General features: G+C 69.5%; 2 protein-coding genes across 3 annotated transcripts; one reads left to right on the top strand and one right to left on the bottom strand.

Annotated features, from left to right (window-relative positions):
• Positions 1-923: 923 nt before the first annotated feature.
• Positions 924-5663, bottom strand: FSCN2 (fascin actin-bundling protein 2, retinal). Of its 2 annotated transcripts, none has more exons than XM_054708863.1 (5): positions 4838-5663; positions 2546-2702; positions 1683-1833; positions 1263-1488; positions 924-1129 (listed from the first exon to the last, which is right to left on the bottom strand). In XM_054708863.1, exons 1-5 carry the CDS (start codon positions 5661-5663, stop codon positions 924-926), a joined length of 1566 nt encoding a protein of 521 aa, XP_054564838.1. The 2 variants fall into 2 exon arrangements, with proteins under 2 accessions (XP_054564838.1, XP_008153213.2); XM_008154991.3 differs by having other exon boundaries at positions 1263-1430; positions 1712-1833.
• Positions 5664-16066: 10403 nt separating this feature from the next.
• On the top strand, positions 16067-18789 carry ACTG1 (actin gamma 1). The gene is made up of 5 exons (XM_028130430.2): positions 16067-16162; positions 16522-16890; positions 17166-17604; positions 17682-17863; positions 17955-18789. The coding sequence occupies exons 2-5, from the start codon at positions 16528-16530 to the stop codon at positions 18096-18098; spliced, it is 1128 nt and encodes a 375-aa protein (XP_027986231.1). The 5' UTR covers positions 16067-16162; positions 16522-16527; the 3' UTR covers positions 18099-18789.
• The last annotated feature ends 1421 nt before the right edge of the window (positions 18790-20210 follow it).

Genomic DNA, 20210 nt, shown 5'->3' with positions numbered 1-20210 from the left:
GGCCCAGAGGGTCCTTGGATAGGGGGCTAGGGGTGACCTAGCGAGTCCTCTGTCCCCAGGACTCCTCCCAGCCTGCCCTGTCCTTCCCTTCGCCCTGGCCTTGTGTCTCATCTCCCTGCGCCCCTCTGCGCCCTAACCCTCCCCCAGGGGAAGGGCAGTGAGAGCGTCTGTCGGTGACGTCACCTGACCGGGGTCTGGGCCTTGCCTCAGGCTGTCTCCCCCTCCCCAGCCCCCATCCTCAAGGTCCTGACCAACCCCAGGGGCAAGCCTCCCACCTGCACCCACCTCGGAAGTCCCAGGTCACCCAGGCCGATGCCATGGGGGGGGGGGGTCCGTGTGAGCTGGGGGCTCTGGGTGACAGCTGCTGTGGGGGGCACACAGGTGGGCTGCGGGGCGAGGCAGGTGGGGTGTCTGCACAGGTTGGGATGGGCTTGGCCTGAGAGCCCCTTTCCTGGATTGGGGGGGACTGGGTGGCAATGAGGGAGCTTCCAGAACCGAGGGGGCCCTCCATCCACAGCACATTCGGGAGGGTGGGTGTCGCTTGTCCATCAAATGTTTCCAGGGTCCCTGACCCCGCCCAGCCTGGGAGCAGTGATGCTCTGGAGACTCCCTCACCCCCAGGACCCCTCACTGGCTGCCTGTGGGGGCCTCCCCGCTGCTCAGACCCGAGGGCGTCTTCTCCCGGGTTTGGGGGGGAGAGCGGGACAGGCGGAGACCCAGGGCTGTGGCTGTGCTGGATGGTGTGGGTGACACTGCGTTTCCGGAGTGACGGGTGGTGAGGGCCAGGCGCACAGCAACCAGGAGGGCGGCCGGGCAGACCCTCCCCCATCCCAGCCGCTGCCTCGAGCCACCAGCCGCTGGACAGATGGTTTAATGGGGACACGGGCGTGCTCAGCACCCCCAGAGCTCGGCACCCCCAGAGCTCAGTACTCCCAGAGTGCGAACCCCGCAGGCGCGTCCGCGTCCGCGCGCAGCAGCCCCGAGGCGCCGCCGCGCAGGTACTTGCCGCTCCGGGCGCGGATGGCCAGGCGGCCGCGCTCGCGGAACTCGAAGAGGAAGTCCTCGGGCCGCTCGCCGTCGCTGCACACGCTGCCGTGGCTGCCCGTGTGCCAGAACCCGCCGCCGCGGCCTGGGGGCGAGCGCGCGTGGGCGGGGCGCTCCGGGTCCACGCGCCCCCAGCCCTCCTGGCTCCCGGGCTCCGGCCTCACGCGCCCCCGCCCCCGCCCCCGCCCCCGCGGCCCAGCCCCCGCCCGGGCGCGCACCTCGGATGTGGTAGGCGCCGTCGCTGAAGCTCAGGTGGAAGACGTCGTAGACGGAGCGGTTGGTGTCCAGCTGGCTGGAGCCGCGCCGGTGGCACACGAAGCCGTCCAGGCCGCGCAGCACCAGGAGGGGCCGGTTGATGAGCTTGAGGACGAACTCCTCGTCCTGGCCTGCGGGGAGCCGTCCTGTCCGCGCCTGGCCGCTCCGGCCAAGGGCTCCCCCAGCAGACTCGGCCCCCTTCATGGGCCCAGATCTGCTGCCCCACGTGACCTCGCCCGGGGCCTGCGCCCGGGGCTTCCCGCAGGTGCCGGGGATAAGGGCGCTGTGATGCCAGCAGCCGGGATCTGGGCAGCACCCGCCTTGGGGAGGGGGCGGCCGGCTCATGGAGGACACAGGGCCACTGGGCAGGCGCTGTCCGGGGCAGAGGGCCCAGCAGGCGGGGAGCGCTCACCCACGAAGTCGCTGGTGGCCGCCAGCTGTCCGTTCTTCTTCATGCACACGTAGCGCCCATTGTGGGCCTTGAGGGCCACCCGCCGGCCACGCCACTCCACCTCAAACATGGTGCTGGCTGAGCTGAGGGGCAGGACAGGGTCCCTTCAGAGCAGCAGGACACGGGGCTCAGGGTCGGGGCTCCCCACCCACCTCAAGTCCAGTACCACCCCTCGGGGGAGGGACAGGCACTTGCCTTCCACTAATATGCCCACCCCATTCCATTAAAAGCTGTCCCTCACCCCAGTAGGCATTCCTCCCTGGCTGGGCTGCTACAATATCCTGGTGATGGAGGTGGAGGTGGTGGAGATGGAGGAGGTGGTGGTAGTGATGGAGATGGTGGTGGTGATGGAGGTGGAGGTGGAGGAGGTAGTGGTGATGGAGGTGGTGGAGATGGAGGTGGAGGTGGAGGAGGTGGTGGTGATGGAGGTGGAGATGGAGGTGGTGGTGGAGATGGAGGTGGTGGTGGTGGAGATGGAGGTGGTGGTGGTGGAGATGGAGGTGGTGGTGGTGGTGGAGGTGGAGGTGGTGGTGATGGAGGTGGAGGAGGTGGTGGTGGTGATGGAGGTGGAGATGGAGGTGGAGGAGGTGGTGGTGATGGAGGTGGTGGTGGTGATGGAGGTGGAGATGGAGGTGGTGGAGATGGAGGTGGAGATGGAGGTGGTGGTGGAGATGGAGGTGGAGGAGGTGGTGGTGGTGGAGGTGGTGGTGGTGGAGATGGAGGGGGTGGTGGTAGTGGTGGTGATGGAGGAGATGGAAGTGAAGGTGGTGGTGGGGATGGGGATGGTGCCCTCACACTTGTGTGGCTGTGGCCTGGATGCCCCCATGGGTGACCAGGGCCCAGTAGCCCCCGGTGCTGGCATAGAAGGTGCACTTCTTTGTCTCCCGGTCAATTTGCATTAGGAAGGTCTCGTGATCCAGCTCTTCGTCTTGGTTGGCTGAGACGTTGACCCCTGGAGGGAGGAGATGGGAAGCCCCTCACGCCTCTCCCTGGGCGGGTGGGGAGCAGACGTGGGGAAGCATGCTCTTGGGGCAACCCCGAAGCCAGAGCGGGCTCATCGAGAACCTGAGAGGGTTTAGAAGGCACCTCTCGAGGGTCTGGGAGCTCTGCCCCAGGCCACATGGGCTGTGGAGCCCACACACCACCGACCACAGCCCAGGGGCCAGGCCGTTCCGTGCTGGCAAACCCCGGGCCTTGCTAATCAGCAGGTCATCTGCTTCCCCCTCGGCCGGCACTGACACCGGCCTCTATATCTCAGCCCTAAGCTGCTGTGTGGGCCCCGTGGGGTCCCTGTCCTTCCCAGTGCCACAGCCAAGGTCTGGGCTTTACTCGTGGGCACCGGGCAGGGCCTGAACCCATGTCACCTCCCCAGCCTCCCATTCACATGTGGGGTCTCCCAGGAGTCCCGGGGAGGGCAAGGCTACCCGAAGCAGTGCCTGGGGTCAGGTCAAGGGTGGCCAGAGAATGAAAAATGGCCCACTCCTCACCACCACCATCTTCACCATCTCCAAACCAGCACCACTGCCAACCTCATCACCACCACCACCAACGCCATCATCACTAACACCATCAACGCCATCACCATCACTACCAACACCACCACCACCAACGCCATCATCACTAACACCATCAACGCCATCACCATCACTACTAACATCATCACCATCAACGCCATCACCATCACTACCAACACCATCATCACCATCACTACCAACACCAGCACCACCGGAATTGCTGGTAGGACCCCCAGCACCATCTCTGTCACCACGGCCACCCTCACCACCAGCGCGGCCACCTCACCTTCCACGCCCCACGAGGCTGGCTCACAGCTAGACACACTCAGTGCTGTGCCAGCATCTCCTTTGACCCAGAAGCAGCTTTTTCGCATCCTAACCTGCATTTCGCTGACAACCAAGTTCCTGGGCCTGGCCCGGGCCGGATGCCGGGGTAGCTGGACCACAGGCCCGTGGTGGGAGGGACAGGGCTGCGCGTCCTCCGTCGGAGCCAGGACCCGCCGCTGCCAGGACCAGTGCTCGGGGTGTTGGCGGGATCCCCCCTCCCCTCACCCCCTCGCTGGGTGGGCTGACTACAGGCAGGGCCCCTATAGCCAGAGTGGGCACCCTCCCAGGCGCTCATGCTAGGCCTCTGCCCTTCGGACAGGGGTGGCATCGTGCCAGGTCAGGGTGTGTCAGCCACTCCTGGGTGCACAGAGCCGGGAGCCCAACCCACTGGGAGGCAGCTGAGACCGCTGGCCTGGGGCCCGAGCAGCGTGAGGGACCTCAGCTTCCCCGCCGTGTCCACCCACAGGCTGGGGTTGCATGTGGAAGGGCCCGCTGGTCACATGAGGCCGCTGGCCATGACCCAGGAGGCCCGGGGAGCCCGGCCACACCAACCAGGCAAAGACTGTGCCTCCCCCGAGGAGCACAGGCCGGGAGGGGCCATCTGCTCCCTGCGTCCCCCCGACTGGAAGGACCCCAGGCTCCCACCCTCCCCACTCCTGGGGCTGGACGGGGCGTGGGGACCGCCGCTCTGCCTCACTCTGGCCCTGCTGGCCCCCTGCCCTGGCCTCGGCCCCTCCCCAACCTCCTCTAAAGTTCAGAAAGTGGGGTGGTAAGTGGGCAGGGGGCCTTGCCCACACCCCGCTGGGCACTGCCCATGTGGCTCTCAGCAGCTGCCCAGCTGTCCTGAGACAGAGCCCCTTGCTTCTTTTTTAAATATATATTTTATATATTTTTATTGATTTCAGAGAGAAAGGGAGCGAGAGAGAGAGAAACATCCATGATGAGAGAGAATCATGGATCGGCTGCCTCCTGCACACCCCCCACTGGGGATGGAGCTCACAACCCGGGCCTGTGCCCTGACCGGGAATCGAACCCTGACCTCCTGGTTCATAGGTGGACGCTCAACCACTGAGCCACACCGGCCGGGCCAGAGCCCCTTCCTTCTGACCCCAAAGCCAGCAGCCCTCCACGGGGACCCCACTCATGGCCCCCAGCCCGTACAGCTCCACACACGTGTTCACCACCAGACACGAGCCACCCCCTCCCCCCGGCCCCCCACACGGCCCTCTCGCGGAGGCGCCCTCACCTTGCCGCACGGACACGTAGCGGCGGTTGGCGGCCACCAGCACCACCTGCGGGTGACTCTCCTCCAGGTCGAACAGCTCGTCCTTGCCCGGCCGCGTGTTGCGCCCGGCCCTGAGCATGCCCGTGGGCCCCACGGGCGCCAGGTAGCGGCCGTCGCAGTCCTTGAAGGCCAGCTTGCCCGCCTTGAACTCCAGCGTGTAGCGGGCGCGGGCCTCGGGCTCCCAGACCAGGCGGCCGTCGCTGCGCAGGTAGCGGCTGTCGCAGGACTTGAGGCAGTAGCGCCGGTTCTGGAAGATCAGGGTGACGAGCGCGTCCACGCCCCACGGCGTGTTGCTGTCGGCGGCCATCTCGTCCTCCTGCGGGCACAGGTGCACGTAGCGCCGCCGGCTCACGCTCAGCAGGTGCGCCTGCGGGTGGATGGCCAGGTGCACGGTCCACAGCTCGGCCGGGGAGACGGCGGTGGCGAAGCAGGACAGCCGGTCCTCGGTGCCGCCGAAGAAGCGGCCGTGCGGCTCCGACTGCAGCGCCCAGCGCCCGTCGGGCTGCGGCAGGACCAGGAAGCGGCAGTCGCGGCCCGGCCGCTCCGCCTCGCAGGCCACGCGCCCGTCCTCCTCGGCCGACAGGTAGCGGCCCAGGTGGCTGCTGCGGAACAGCACGGCGGGGCCCTGCCCGGGGTCCGGCTCCAGCACCCAGATCTGCTTCCGCTTGAGGCTGGGCGCCGAGGCGTTGACCTTGAAGCCGAAGCTCTCGGCCGTCAGGTAGCGGTCAGTGTCGTTGACGAGGCCGAACTGGATCTTCAGCACCTGGTGGAGGCCGTTGGTGGGCATCTTGGACGGGGACAGCCCGACAGGGGCCCGGGCAGCGCGCTCCGTGCTCACGAACCCCGGCGGCCCCCAGGTGCCCGGCACGGCTGGGCTGGCCCGTGGCCCCCAGGCCCTGCCAGCGTCATGGACCCGCTGCCGCTCGGTGCTGCCTCTGACCGGCGGCCGAGGGCCGGGCGGCTCTTACATGGCCAGCGGGCAGCAGAGGGCGGGTGGGAGGCGGATCAGAGCTGGGCCGGCTTAGGGACAGCGGCCGCCTGTCGCTCCCCCAGCTTGGATTTCAGCCACTCCCGGGCTGCACGGGCCGGAGCGGGGCCCCGCGGCGGGGGGGGAGGGGGGAGGGCGCGGGGTGCCCCCGACAAAGCCCTGACCACCTCGTGTCCCCCCCCGAACTGCTGGGGCCCAGGCTCCGGCCTTGTCCTGCCTCGGGGCCTCTCCCCTCCTGGCCCCACCTCGGCCCCGACCCCCAGCACGGCCTCGCGCCCAGCACGGCTCGCTCTGCGTAGAACAGGCCGCGGGTGGAAACACGCAGTGGCAACCCGATCACAGCCGCCCTCGCAGCCGCCCGCGCCCGCAGATCCAGTTACCGCGTCTCTGATTCCCACTCCAGGAGCCCAGGCCCCGCGCAGCCTGCGGTCGGTCGGTCAGGTGCCCCGGGGCCGCCCCTCAGCCGGGCCTGCAGCCTGCAGCCTGGTGCTTCCCCGAGCGGGCCGGGCGGAGAGTGGAGGCGGGGGTGCTGGTGCCCGTGAGCGGGCCGGGTGCCCCCCCCCCCCAGTCCTGGCACCTGAGGCACCCAGACCCGAGGCGTGCAGACCGAGGCAGCGGCTCACTGTCCCCGCGGGCCGGGCAGCTGGCTGTGCGGCCCCGGGGGATGCAGCTGTGACGAGACGGTGACACCTGCTAACAGGCTGTGCAGGGAGGGGTGACACGGGAGGCGGCCGGCAGGACCCGGGTCAGGGGCCCAGCTCCCCGCTGACTCTGCGCCCCAAGCGCTGCAGGGGCCCCTGGCTTCCCTCTCGTCCCTCCTCCGTGGGTGAGCTCTGGTCAGGGCAGCCTTGCTGGACGGCCTTGGGGGCCCCGAGCTGCCGTCCACGTGGCCAGAGAAACTGGCCTGACTGCGGGGTCTTCATGGGCCCAGGTGCAGGGGGCCAGGTAGGGATGAGCCAGCTACAGGAGGGCACCCCGCACCGGCCCCTCCCAGTCCCAGCGGCCGGGGCCTCCCCTGCACCCCTCCCTGTGGAGCCCCGGGTGTCCTTGGGGACCTGCCTGTCTGTCTCCCGCACCTGCCTCGGGGGCTGGGAGCCAAGGAGTGAAACCAGAGCTGCCCAGCCTGGGCCTGGGCCAGCTCCGTGTCCTCTTCCCCTTCCCCGTGCGTGACCCTCAGGGCTCCCCGAGGACCCGCCTGGAACACGGGCACTTCGAGCCGCGGCCTCCGGAGTCTCGCTCCATCGCAGGGGCCTGAGGCCTGCACCCCTCCAAGGCCGTGCGGGCCCGACAGGGGTCCAGCGGATTGAAATGGACTTAGGCTGAGCATGTGTGAGCCCGGGGGGGGGGGGCGGGCAGGGGGCACAGGGGGGCACAGTCAGGAGTGGGCCAGGGTCAGGAGCCCCTCCTTCCCCCAGCTCTGGGCAGCCATCAAGCCTGGCACGTGCAGACTGAGGAGCAGACCAGGGACCCAGCCGGGCCTCGCACAGACAAAGGGCCCTGGCCCGGGTACGAGCTGAGATGTTGTTCGAACCCCAGTCTGTCTGCGCGGGGCCTGCAGGGTAGCAGTGCTCACGTCCCCTCCTCGCACCCTGACCCCTGCCAGGCACGGGAGGAGTGCATGAGGAGCGGGGTGGGGGGTGCTGAGGAGCGGGGGGGGCGCTGAGGAGCGGGGGGGGGGCGCTGAGGAGCTGGGGGGGGCTGAGGAGTGGAGGGGGGAGGGGCCTCATTAGCGTGACTGGCGCTGGCAGGTGGGGAGGCAGCAGGTGCCTGGGGCGGGAGCGGCCGCCAGGCGCTAAGCGGCCTGGCTCCGGCAGCCTCTCCGTGGCCGAGCCAAGTGGCCGGGCCCCCAGTCCCGGCGGAGGCGGGCGGCTCCTGGGTGGCCTTTCGGGCCCCGGGACTCCGGGAGGTGGGCCTCTCCCTCGGGACCCGAGGCCCTTGCCCAGCTGCCTGGGACCCCTTCCTGGGACCTCCAAGGTTCTGGCACACAGTAGGTGCTTAATAAGTCCCTGTGAATGTTGGATGTGGGAGTTCTTGTGTGATGGGCTGGGCCCCACAGGTCCCCAAGGATGGTCCTCTGTGCGTGTGCATGTGTGTGTACACGTGTGTATATGTGCATGTACATGCCTGTGTGAGTCCATACGGACAGGCCATGCACCGCACTAGCGTGTCTGCTGCAGGGCCCCCCGATGCACACTGCTTCCCAGGCTGGGGGGCTGCACCCTGCCCCTCGGCATCTCCCTGAGGCCGCGTGGGGCACCCACTCGTGGGACCTCTCGAACCCCTGGCTCTGACCCAGAAGCCCCCAGCAGACAAGGCCGGGCTGGCCCTCGGCCCCGGCCCCTCTTAGGAGCACCCAGCGGGGCCGGGAGCAGAGAGGGTCCCCGGCCCCTGGCCGCATCCTGGGGCTCCGGGGAAACAGCTACTTTCCCGGAAGCTGGGGGATGGGCAGGCCTGGCCCCCAAAAGGGCCCCCCTCCTGCTCCCCCCAGGCAGGCCCCTCTGGCACCAGAGAAAGGACCCCTGCCTGGCCGGTCTAGACCACCCGCCCTGGACGCCAGCACCAGCACTGGGCTCCTGCCAGCATGCTGCTGGCTGCCATGGCGACCGGCGCGTGCGCTAGGCTGGGTGCCCGGGCAACGCTGATGCCGGTGGTGTGAGCTGGCACGGGCTGGGCGTGCGGGGGGCGGGGCGGGGGGGCTCCCCGCCTCGGCTGGCCCGGGGCCCTGGAAAGTGGGAAGTGGCCCAGGACAGAGCCCAGTGGCCACAGGCTGAGGGGCCCCCACAGGCCACAGCCTCCTGGCCCGGTCGTGGCCCCGCTCAGGGCGCCCCAGCAGCACAAGCCCAGCGCCCACCCACTTCCCAGCCCCTCCGCCGGCCCGGCACCTCCGGGGCACGTGGGTGCCGCCCTGCCTGGCACTCTGACCCCCAGGGTCAGGCTTCCTGGCCGACACCCCCTGTGCCTCTGCCCCGCCCCCCCCCCCAGGCCGGGGCCACTTTGCCGCTGGGCACTGGTGTCCTGGGTCCTGGGCCAGGCCCTGCTCCGGAGGGGGGGTCCCCCCTGGCGGGCGCCCAGGCCCCGCCTCCTGCATTGTTCCTGCGCGGCCTGCTGGGTTACCTCATGATTTTTTCATGGCGAGCTCACCGCCCAGTTCCACTTACACGCGGGCGGGCGGGGCGCCTTCTCTTACTCCAGCCTGGTGGGTTGGTTTACGGGAGGCCTGCGGGCGGTTTAGGGTAACAGCTCCCCTCGGCGGGTGGGGGCAGTGCTGAGGTGAGTGTGGGGAGGGGCCCCAGGCCTCAGTGGGCACAAACCCTGGGAGTGCCCAGCCTGCACCTCCTGCCTGCTCCACGGGAAACCCCCCATCTCCAAGACCCTCCCCCCCCCCTATGCCCCCTATGCCCGTCCACCCCACCCCCATCCCCAGGACCCTATGTCCCACCCCCTTCCCTCACTGGGCAGGGCAGCCCCTTGAAACACTGGCTTTTGGGGACCCTCCCTGCCTTAAACAGACAGCGCTGTGGCTGGACTGGGAGGCAGCCTGGCTGTCAGGGTGGGAAGCCTGGCGGCTCCTGGCTTTGGTCTCTGTAAAACCATCAGGGGGGCCATGCCTGGTGGGGGAGGGGCACCTGGTAGGTGACAGAGAGGCCAGAGGCTCCGAAAGACAGGAGCACAGGCCTGAGGCATCTGCGCCATCAGAGGCTCTGCGGACACTGGGCGGTGGTTCAACACCCAAACCCCGGGACCTTTGCACGTACCGAGGACACGGGAATGCCTCTGGGCACAGGCCCGGCTTGTGGGCTCGATCCCTAGTGGGTGCGTGCAGGAGGCAGACGATCCATGGTTCTCTCTCATCATGGATGTTTCTATCCCTCTCTCCCTCTCCCTTCCTCCCTGAAATCAATAATCTATACACTGAGTGGCCAGATTATTATGATCTCTGAGCGCACATAATCTGGCCACTCAGTGTGTAGACATTTAGAAATCCTGCGGACAGCCCAGGCCTGCCCCTCCCGGCTGGATACCCCAGCTCAGCCAGCCCCGGGAGGTGCTGGGGGCCTGGGAAGGGGACCAGCACCGCTAAGCCCGGGCTCCGCCCCCCCCCCAGCCCCAGCCCTGTCCCCCGGGGGTGGGTGGGGCTGCTCCTGGGGCCGCTCCCTGTGCTGATTCACACCCACAGTCCCCGGTGGACAGGGTGGAGGCTGACTCACCTGTCACCCCGCAGGCGGAGTTCTGCCCTGTCCTTCCTCAGCAGGACCCGCCCCCACCTGCCTCCCTCCACCCCTGGTGGCTCCTGCCCTCTGCTCCTCTCCCCATCCCCCCCCCCGCCCCCCAGGGCCTCCTGGGGCCCCCACGACCCTGGTGCAACACCGCAGGGCCCCTGAGGCTACCCTGACGGTGCCCACCCCCCTCTGTCCCCCAACCCTACGTCCCACAGCCAGGGGGGTGCACAGCCGGGGGGGGGGGCCCTCACAGCCCCACCCCCACCTCTGGCTGCACCTTCCTGCTGTGTGACCTGGAACCTGCCGCCACCTCTGGCCCTGAGTGCGGCTGAGCTGGGTCCCACCTCCCCTCCCTGCGTCAGCGCCGCCTGAGGTCACGGCCACGCCCCGGCCGCTCTGCGTCACCTGGGGGGGCGGTGACTCATCGGCGGGGCGGCCCGGCCCCTCCCCAGCCCCAGGCCCCCCCCCCACCGCCCTGAGTTCGGGGTGCGGGGCAGGCAGGTGCGGCCGGACTCCCCGCTGGGCCCAGTGACAGCGGGACCCCCTGGCGGCCCACCTGGGCATGACGCCGGCCTGACCGGGCGCAGGGCGCCACCTCCCGGCCCGGCCTCCTTCCCCGCCCCCCGGGCTCCGGCCGTGCCTGGCGGCGCAGAGGAGATGGGGTGCGGGGAGGGGGGGCAGGGGGCGCTGGCGCCAGGTCTGAAACCAGCTGATATTGGGGGCGCAGAATGGCCGCGGGGGGCGGGGCGTGCCCGGGCCCAGGGTGTGCTGCTTGGGGGCCGCCAGCTGGTTTCCCCGCCGGGGCCACCCGGTCTCCCCCGGAGGCGTCGGCGCGGTCCCCGGAGGGCGCAGGGCCAGGTCCCGGTGCGGCCGGCCGGCGGGCAGGGGCGCCGCGGGGTGCACGGACCAGATGAGGAGGCGCTGCCCGGCCCAGCGGGCTTCACCCCGCGCCCCCGAGGTCAGGCTGCTCCCGGGCGGGTGCCTCCCCGGCCCGAGGGGCGGGGCCTATCGCAGCCACGCCCCCAGGCCCCGCCCCCGAGGGCACCTTCCCGCGGAGTCTGCGCCCCAAGAAGGGCGCTGAGGCCAGGATGACGGGTCAGGACCCCGCCAGGCGGGGGGGGGGGGGGGCAGTGGTGGGGATAGAGCGCCCCGAGAAGCAGCCTCCGGCCCGTATCCCCCTCGGACCCGGACCCGCCTTCTGGCCCTCGCGCGGGGCTCGGTGGCGGTCCCAGGCCCAGACCTAGTCTAGCTCAGGGCGCTTGGCTGGTGCCCTCCCCGCAGCCCGGGGCCTCCCAGCCGGGCGGGTGAGGGGCCCTGGGCCGTGGGGCTCCTTCCCTCTGGGCCTGGGGCCTAGCCCCCTGGCTCGCCGGGCTCAGGGCGGGGTGGCAGCGGCCCTTCTGCCTCAGCGCAGGCTCCTCCCTCTCCGCCCCTCCACCTCCCTCCACCCTTTCTGGGGGTGCTGGTCCCCATTACGCTGGGGACCCGGACCTGAGAGGTCGGGGACGACAGTGTTCAGGTGGGAAGAGGGTGGCCTGGAGCCCTTCCTGGAGGAGGCGGCGTTCCAGGCAGAGGGCGGCCGGGTGCTGGCCCGCGGCTGGAGGCAGGGCCGCAGGCACGGGGGCTGCAGAGGTGGAGGGGGGCCCAGAGACCCACAGCCCCAGGCAAGGGGCCCAGGCTCCAGCCGAGGCCCGGGTGGCACCAGGAGCAGTGGCCTGGTTTGCAACGTTAATTGTGGGGAGGCAAGAGGTGGGTGGACGAGGGGGGGACCCCGCAGCAGGCCAGGGGTGTGCCGGGCGGGCTGAGGCCTGGTGGGCACCCTGGCTCTGGCTTTGGCCACGTGTGGAGGCCCAGGACTGTGGACGAGGCTCCCGGCCATCAGAACCACTGAGGGGAGGGGACAGAAGGTCAACCCCGGGGCCGTGGCTGTCACGCTGCCAGGGGGTGTGGCCTGGGAGTCCTCCCAGGAGGCTGACCCTAGGGCTGGGCGGGGTGAGCGCTTCAGAATCATCACCAACACCGGCAGTTGGGGACAGCCAGGCCAGAGGCCTGAACCGCTCAGGGCGAGGCCGGGAGGAAAGGGTCGCTGGGCGGGCCCTCACCGAGCTGTGCATGGGGGGGGGGGGGACCTGGGGCCTGACGCCCTGCCCAGCGTCTTCCACGGCCTCCCTGGGTCCTGCTGCCCCACCGTCGGGACGTGGGAACCTCACAAACAGGGCCCCCCAGGGCCCCGGGCAGAAGGCAGGAGGGGAGGGGCTCAGGGACCCTGGGTCTGGGTGTCTCTGTGCACCTGACCCCCCAAACTCCGCGTGGGGGTGCGCAGTGAGCCTCCGTTTCCCTGCTGTGAAGTGGTTGGTCCTGGGTGTCCCAGGGCGGTGAGACTGGACAGCACGAGGTTCCGCCCAGTACATGCTGGCCCAGGACACAGGCACTGCCTCCCCCTCACGGGGCGAGGGGCTGGGGGAGGGAAGGGGCTCGAGCCCGACAGTGGACCCCAACAGTGGACTCCTGTACCCCAGGCTGAGCTGAGCCGGAGAACAAGTCCCCACTGGGCCCCAGACCAGAGACAGAGGGTGTGGCCCTGACCTTGTCCTCTGACCTGAAACGGAGGCAGGCAGGCCGCGCTGGGGTGGGGGTGCCTGGCCTTGACTCCCCTCAGGGTCACCACTGCAGACAGCCAGTCGGGGGGCTGCCCTCCCCCGGAGCCCACCCCACACCCTGGAGCGGCTTAGGGGGCATCTGACCTGCACAGGCCAGGGAGACGGCAGTGCGCTGAGGGCGGGGGCCTCTCTGAGGTAAAGCTTTGATGGTGAGGTGACTTTATTTATTTTTTAAAAATACGTTTTATTGATTTTTTACAGAGAGGAAGGGAGAGGGACAGAGAGTTAGAAACATCGATGAGAGAGAAACATCGATCAGCTGCCTCCTGCACACCTCCTACTGGGGATGTGCCCGCAACCAAGGTACATGCCCCTGACCGGAATCGAACTGAGACCCTTCAGTCCGCAGGCCGACGCTCTATCCACTGAGCCACACCGGCCAGGCGATGATGAGGTGACTTTAGACTTGCAGCGTGCCACCTCAGGGTGGGCATTCCTGCAGCTCCCCCCCCACCCTCATCCGGGCGGCAGCGGCCACTCGGGGACCGGCCTCGGTGCTCAGTGCCCATTAAACTCCACTCGTGGCCTGCTCGTCCACTCTCGGCCTGCTCTCTGTCCCAGGACCCCGGGGGGCACTCGTGGCAGGTGGAATGGAAGAGGCCTCCTGCCCGAGGGAGGGGTGTGGGAAGGTGGGCTCCGCCCTCTGCGGTGGAGCGCAGCGGTGACCCAGATCGGGAGCGCCCCTGAGGCTGGAGCGGGGTGATGGCGGGGTGTCCGAGGGAGGAAGAAGGGCAGGACCCTGAGCTGGGTAGCGGGGCGGTGCCAGGACCCCGAGACCGGCTTGGCTCCCAGCCCCGCCAGACTTCCTCGCCAGGGGCGCCGCCCCCCTGCGCCGCAGCTCCGCCGCCGGTAAATGGACGGAGAGGAACGAGGCGCACCGAGGTCACCACACACCCACCGCGGCGGCCCTGCGCAGGGAAGGCCGCGGGCTCCAGAGCCCAGCGTCCGGGCTCCGGGCGGAAGGACACCCGCCTCGGGCAGGAGGGAGCGCGAGCCCCCCACCCCGCCAGGGCCCCGCCGCCCGCCCCTCTCCAGCTCCGGAGGGCGGGTCGCCCTGCGCTCCCAGGACCCCAGCCCCCCGCGACCCCGGCGAGGCCTCGCGCCGCCCGGCTGCGAAGCGGAACCATCTCGGTGCCGAAGGCGGTGCTCCCGCCGCTCCCGAGGCCTCGCTCCACCGGGCCCGGCCCACCGCGCCCCCTCCTCCCGGCTCCGCGCGGTGCTTCCCCGGCGGCCGGGCACCCGGCGCCGCACCTGCCCACCCGTGGCCCCCTGACCCGAGGGGTCACCCTATCCGGCCCCTCGGCCGGGCCTGGAGCTGCGGGCCCCCCTGCCCCGCCCCCGTCAGCCGGCCGCCCGCCACCGCCCCTTTGTCCGCAGGCCAATCGGCGGCCTCCGTGACTAAATAAGGCGAGGAGCGCGCCCGGCGCCCCCGTCCGTTACTTCCGTCCCCTCCCGGCCAGTGACTCAGGCCGGCGACGGCGGGCGGGGACGGGGCGGCCGGGACGCGGTTTCCCGGGCGGCGCCGAAATCGCCAAATATGGCCGAGCCGCGCGCCGCCCGCCCGCCCGCAGGTGCCCCGCCCGCCGCTCACCTGCGGCCGCACCTGGACCCCCGCCCCGCCCCCGCCCCGGGGACACAGCCGCGGGCAGGGAACTAGCTCCCCGGCCCCCCGCACCCCAGCCCTGCGGGTGGGGGACCCCGGCCCACCTCCCTGCGCACCCGGCGGCCGAGGTGGAGAAGGGGGTGGAGGCGGAGACCGGCCCGGCGCCTCGGCCCCCCCCCCCCCCCGTCTGTCCCCCAAGCAGCCGGGCCGCGGCCACGGTGCCCCTGGCCTCACCAGACAAAGGGGGGCTGGAGGGGGCTGGAGTGGATGGCAGGCGCGCCCCCAAGTCAGGGGCCTGGCCGGAGGGCGAGGGGCCTTAGCAAGTGTCCACCTCCTCCGCCTCCACCGGGCGCCCCTCGCGGGGTGAGTGAGGTGGGCAGGTACCCGGCGGACAGCAGCCTTGCCTGCACCTCGGAAGTCTGGGGCGGGGGGTGGGGGGTGACCTAGCGAGGCCCTGGGGCGGGGGCAAGGCAAGGCCTCAGCATCTGGGAACCGCAGTCGCCGGCGAGCCGGCAGCTGTGGCCACCAGCTGCCCTTACGGGGTTCCTGGGGCGCCCGCCGCCCCCTGCGCTCAGACACCTGCCCCTGTCAAGCTGAGTGTGGGGACCATGGCCCTGCCGCCCTCCCGACAAGGGCTCCCCCTCACGCCCCGGTTTCCCACTGGCGGCTCCAGAGGTTACACATAAGCCCGGAGGAGGCCCAGGGCCGCTCCCCAGAAGGCCTGGCACCAGCAGGTGCGGCCGGGCCCACGCAGGCCTCCCGGCGCCGGCTCCTGGGGAAGCGCGCACCGACCGGGGAGAACCCCGGGCCCCGGGCAGCGCGGCCAGGGCAGGGCGCTCAGACCCCCCGGGCCTGGGCCCCTCCTAGCGCAGAGGCGCCCCTCCGTCCAGTGGGGGGGCGGTCAGGTCCCCTTCCTGCCTGCGTCCCTGTCAGGCCCACGGCGCCGGGGAAGGAGACAAAGCCCGCACCCCCTAGCGGGCGAGGGGGGCAGATCCGGAGTGCAGCCGCGATTGGGGACAATCAGGGCTGCGGTTTGAGGAGGATGTGTCTTGTGGGAAGCCGGGCTCTGTCTGCGCCGTGCACCCCGGGGCCCTGCAGGGCGCCCCTCCTCGGGCGGGGGGACGTGCGCGGCCCCAGCTGCCGGTGGGACGGTGACAGGGACGAGCTCACGGCTCCCCGAGGTTCCCGGGCCGCGCGCGGGCCATAGGACGGCCTTTGGGGACCCACCTCCCCGGCCCGACACCGGCTCCGGAACCGCCATTGCGGCCCAGCCTCCGCGGGAGCTCGCGGGGGCGCGCGGGGCCAGGCCAGGGTGACACACCACAACTTGGGGCGCGACCCAGCCCCGGGCCAGGCAGTTTCGGGGTGCAGCCAGGCCCTCCCCCACGACGCGCGGCAGTCCCGGGGCGGGGCCGGCCGGTAGGCCCCTCGGGATCCTCCCCCCGAATCCCTGGCAGCCCCGGGGGCTCCCGCCGGCCCCACCCGAGCCGGCGGCGCGGGGGTTTCGGGCGCGGGGTCCCCGGAGCTGAGCGGGCGCGGGCGGGGCCGTTGGGGGCGGTGCGGGCTGGGGGCGGGGCCCGGCCGGGGACCCCACGTGCCCCTGCCGGGCCAGCCAATGGGCGCCCGGCGTTCGGAAAGATCGCCATATATGGACATGTTCTGGGGCCGCGCGCGCCGCCGCCCCACGCGCGCGCCCCGCTCCGCTTAAATAGCGGCGGGGGAGGCCCCGCTCGGCCTCAGTCGCTGCAGCCGCCAGCTCCCCGCTCCTCTCCGCTCCGCTCGCTCTCGCTCGCTCTCTGCGCCCCGCCGCCCTCCCAGGTAAACGGCCGGTTCTGCGCGCCCCGGCCCCGCTCCGAGTCCCCGCGCCCTCCTGCAGGCCTAGGCGCTCCCGGCTCGGGAAGCCCGGGCGCGGCGTCCCCGGAACAAAGGGTGGCCGGGCGGGCGGCTGCCAGGCCGGCGCCGAGGTGGGGGGAGGGGAGCAGGGCGGGGCCGGCCGCAGTGCGGGGAGCCCGGGCCGCGCCGCCGCGGGGGAACCTGGGGGTCGTTACTGCAGAGCCCGGCGGGGTTCCAGGCCGTTGCTCCGGCCGGCGGCGGGCTGGGGTCGGGGAAGGCGGGACTGGACGCTGAGGCCGGTCTGGGCCCCGGGGCCCGCCTGAGCCGGTCGCCTCTGCACGCAGGTCGCCATGGAAGAGGAGATCGCCGCACTGGTCATCGACAATGGCTCCGGCATGTGCAAGGCCGGCTTCGCGGGGGACGACGCCCCCCGGGCCGTGTTCCCGTCCATCGTCGGGCGCCCCCGGCACCAGGGCGTCATGGTGGGCATGGGGCAGAAGGACAGCTACGTGGGCGACGAGGCCCAGAGCAAGCGCGGCATCCTGACCCTCAAGTACCCCATCGAGCACGGCATCGTCACCAACTGGGACGACATGGAGAAGATCTGGCATCACACCTTCTACAACGAGCTGCGCGTGGCCCCCGAGGAGCACCCGGTGCTGCTGACCGAGGCCCCCCTGAACCCCAAGGCCAACCGTGAGAAGATGACCCAGGTCAGTGCCCGGCGCCCCCGCCCTCCCAGCCGTTGCAGTCATTTTCTGTTCAGCTTTGTTTCCTGAAATTCAAGTGTTTCTTTCGGTATTTCCAGGGCTCTGTTCCTCTCCTGGCATTTCCTCCCTGAAGTCTCAAGGTTTCTCGTTGTGTTTTTGCCTGCTTTCTTTTCTTTCTCCACACATCACATTTGTGGCATGCTGGCATGCGGGGTGTGAGCATGGGGGGGCCCTGGTCCCCCGCCCGCCTCTGAGGGGAGCCCTTGCCTCTTGTCCAGATCATGTTCGAGACCTTCAACACCCCCGCCATGTACGTGGCCATCCAGGCCGTGCTGTCCCTGTACGCCTCTGGCCGCACCACGGGCATCGTCATGGACTCTGGGGACGGGGTCACGCACACCGTGCCCATCTACGAGGGCTACGCCCTCCCCCACGCCATCCTGCGTCTGGACCTGGCGGGCCGGGACCTGACCGACTACCTCATGAAGATCCTCACGGAGCGTGGCTACAGCTTCACCACCACGGCCGAGCGGGAGATCGTGCGCGACATCAAGGAGAAGCTGTGCTACGTCGCCCTGGACTTCGAGCAGGAGATGGCCACGGCTGCGTCCTCCTCCTCCCTGGAGAAGAGCTACGAGCTGCCCGACGGGCAGGTGATCACCATCGGCAACGAGCGGTTCCGGTGTCCAGAGGCGCTCTTCCAGCCCTCCTTCCTGGGTAGGTGGCCGCAGCCGGGCGGAGGCGGGGCCCTGGACCTCGAGCCGGAGGCCCGGGCTGAGAGCTTTGTCCCGTAGGCATGGAGTCCTGCGGCATCCACGAGACCACCTTCAACTCCATCATGAAGTGCGACGTGGACATCCGGAAGGACCTCTACGCCAACACGGTGCTGTCTGGCGGAACCACCATGTACCCGGGCATCGCGGACCGGATGCAGAAGGAGATCACGGCCCTGGCCCCCAGCACAATGAAGATCAAGGTGAGTCCCGTGGGGCCGGGCCTCGGCGTGGGCCTGGGCAGGCCTTGCGGGGAAGGTGGTGGCAGGAGCTAAGGCCACTTGTCTCTTTCAGATCATCGCCCCGCCGGAGCGCAAGTACTCGGTGTGGATCGGCGGCTCCATCCTGGCCTCGCTGTCCACCTTCCAGCAGATGTGGATCAGCAAACAGGAGTACGACGAGTCGGGCCCCTCCATCGTCCACCGCAAGTGCTTCTAAGCGGACTGGGCACACGCGTAGCGTCTGCTGCATGAGTGGATGAGTCCGTGTGCCCTGCACAGGCACACCTCATGCCGGCCCCAAACTGGAACGCGCCTTCGAAAAGAAACGTCCTTGAAGCCTGTATCTGAGCTCAGCACTGGACTGTAGGCCTGGTTGCTGACGTTGACCTGTATTCAAGTTACCTGTTCCCTTGGTACATGTTTAACGCCCTGTACATACCTTTCATTTAAACCCCTGTACACGCATCGGTCGGTCACTTGGCGGCCGAGACGAGAACATGTTTCTGCAGGAGAAACCCAGTGGCCCCAGGAGCCCGCGGGGCCTCGTGTGTGCGGGGCACTGGCCCGTGGGAGCTGCCCTTTCCAGGGGCTCTGAGCTGGGCACGCCCCCTGCACCGTTACCATTTGCCCTGCCGGCCGACGGGGTGGGGGTGGGAGGGTCCGAGCGATGGGGCCCACTTTCCTTTCTTAGTTGATGTTCCTGCCAGAACACCTGGGCTGTTACTTGCCTTGAGTTGGAAAACGGTTTGCATTTCCACCTGTAAATCTTCGTCCTTTTAATTTATGTAAGGTTTTTGTACGCGATTCTTGAAGAAATGACAAATTTTGGTTTTCTACTGTCACGTGAGAACATTAGGCCCCAGCAACACGTCATTGTGAGGAAAATAAAAGTGCTGCAGTAAAACATGCCTCCTGCCTCCGGGCAGTGTCCCTTTTTTCTCCCAAGCCAGCCTGGCGGTCGGTCTGGGTCCTGGGTGCGGCTGCCTTGGGTGCACTGGGTGGGCCCCAGGGGTGGTGGGGGAGGTGCAGGTTCTGCCTTCACACCCAGGGGGGTGTGGGTGTGGCTAGCAGGCTGGGCTCGGTGCTGGGTCAGGAAGGGGGAAGGGAAAGGTGGCTGTGGTTGGGGAACGCCCCAGCGGGGCTGGTGGCTGCTGCCCCTGGTGGGAGGGCGTGGTCTCCTAGGAGCACGGGCTCAGCTACGTGAGGGTGTGGAGTGGGGAGTCCTTTCCTCAGAGAGTGGACCCTGCCCAGCTCAGGCCTCCACCTGGACTGAACCAGCGTTGGCTGGTGGGTGTGTCCACAGGGACCTTGGACTCCTGCGTGCCGCCCGCACATGTAGGAGAAGACACTGGCCCTTCTGTGGCTCCTGGACAGGAAGCGGATGCCACAGCCAATCACTGCGGCATTCAGGGCGGAAGTCCTGAGGGCGCTGTGCCAGGCGCTGCTCCGGGCGAGGCGAGCACCTCGCCCCGGGCTTGTGGCCCCCAAAGGCTTTGCTGCCAGCAGGAGGCCCCTGCAGTGATGAGCCCAGCCAGCGGGAAACCCCACCCGCCCCAGCAGCTCAGCCAGGAGGGGGGGTGGGGCTCGGGTTGAGTATGGACCCCTGAACCAGGAGGTCACAGTTCAATTCCCTCCAGGGCACATGCCCGGGTTCGGGCTTGGTCCCCAGTGTGGGGCGTGCGGGAGGCAGGTGACCCTTGATTCTCTCATCATGGATGTTTCTCTCCCTCTCCCTCTCTGAAATCAATAAAAACATTAAAAAAAAAAAAAAGAGAGACCAGCTGGAGCCACCGTGACTTGGGAACTGAACTTGCTCAAGACCTGGCTCCTGTGGCCGCTCCTCTGCAGGGGCCCACGCCCCCACAGCCCACGGGACTCCGCGGTTTGGGCCCCAGACTCCGAACCAAAGGTCAAGAAACAGGAAACTCTGTGGCCAAGTGACAGGAAAGCAGACCGACAGCGTCACAGATGGGACCTCAAAGGCTGCCGGGGGCGCAAATACCACTCAGCTTAGCCCACGGAAGCTTCCGGAAGCCGTGCCTCTGCAGAGACGTGCCCTGGGGACTGGGCTCTCGACCTCCGCCACGGCCACCAGCCGTCCCAATGGTGGGGGTGAGTGAGGGAGGGCTCGGCCAGCAACCCGCCAACACGCAGTTGGAGCCCCAGGCGAGGGGGGCACTGTGTTCATTGTGCCCTGCCCCCCCCTCCCCCACCTTTCCTGGGGGCTTCCTCCCTTTCAGCTCCTGCTGGGACCCCCGGGGGCCCTCCGGGGAGACCCCCAGGGGGCACGGTGGGGTGTCTGGGACGTGGTTTAGACCATGAAGTAGGA

Source organism: Eptesicus fuscus, chromosome 20 (genome assembly GCF_027574615.1).
Source record: "Eptesicus fuscus isolate TK198812 chromosome 20, DD_ASM_mEF_20220401, whole genome shotgun sequence".
NCBI lineage: Eukaryota > Metazoa > Chordata > Mammalia > Chiroptera > Vespertilionidae > Eptesicus > Eptesicus fuscus.
This window is presented reverse-complemented; position numbering and strand designations above follow the sequence as displayed.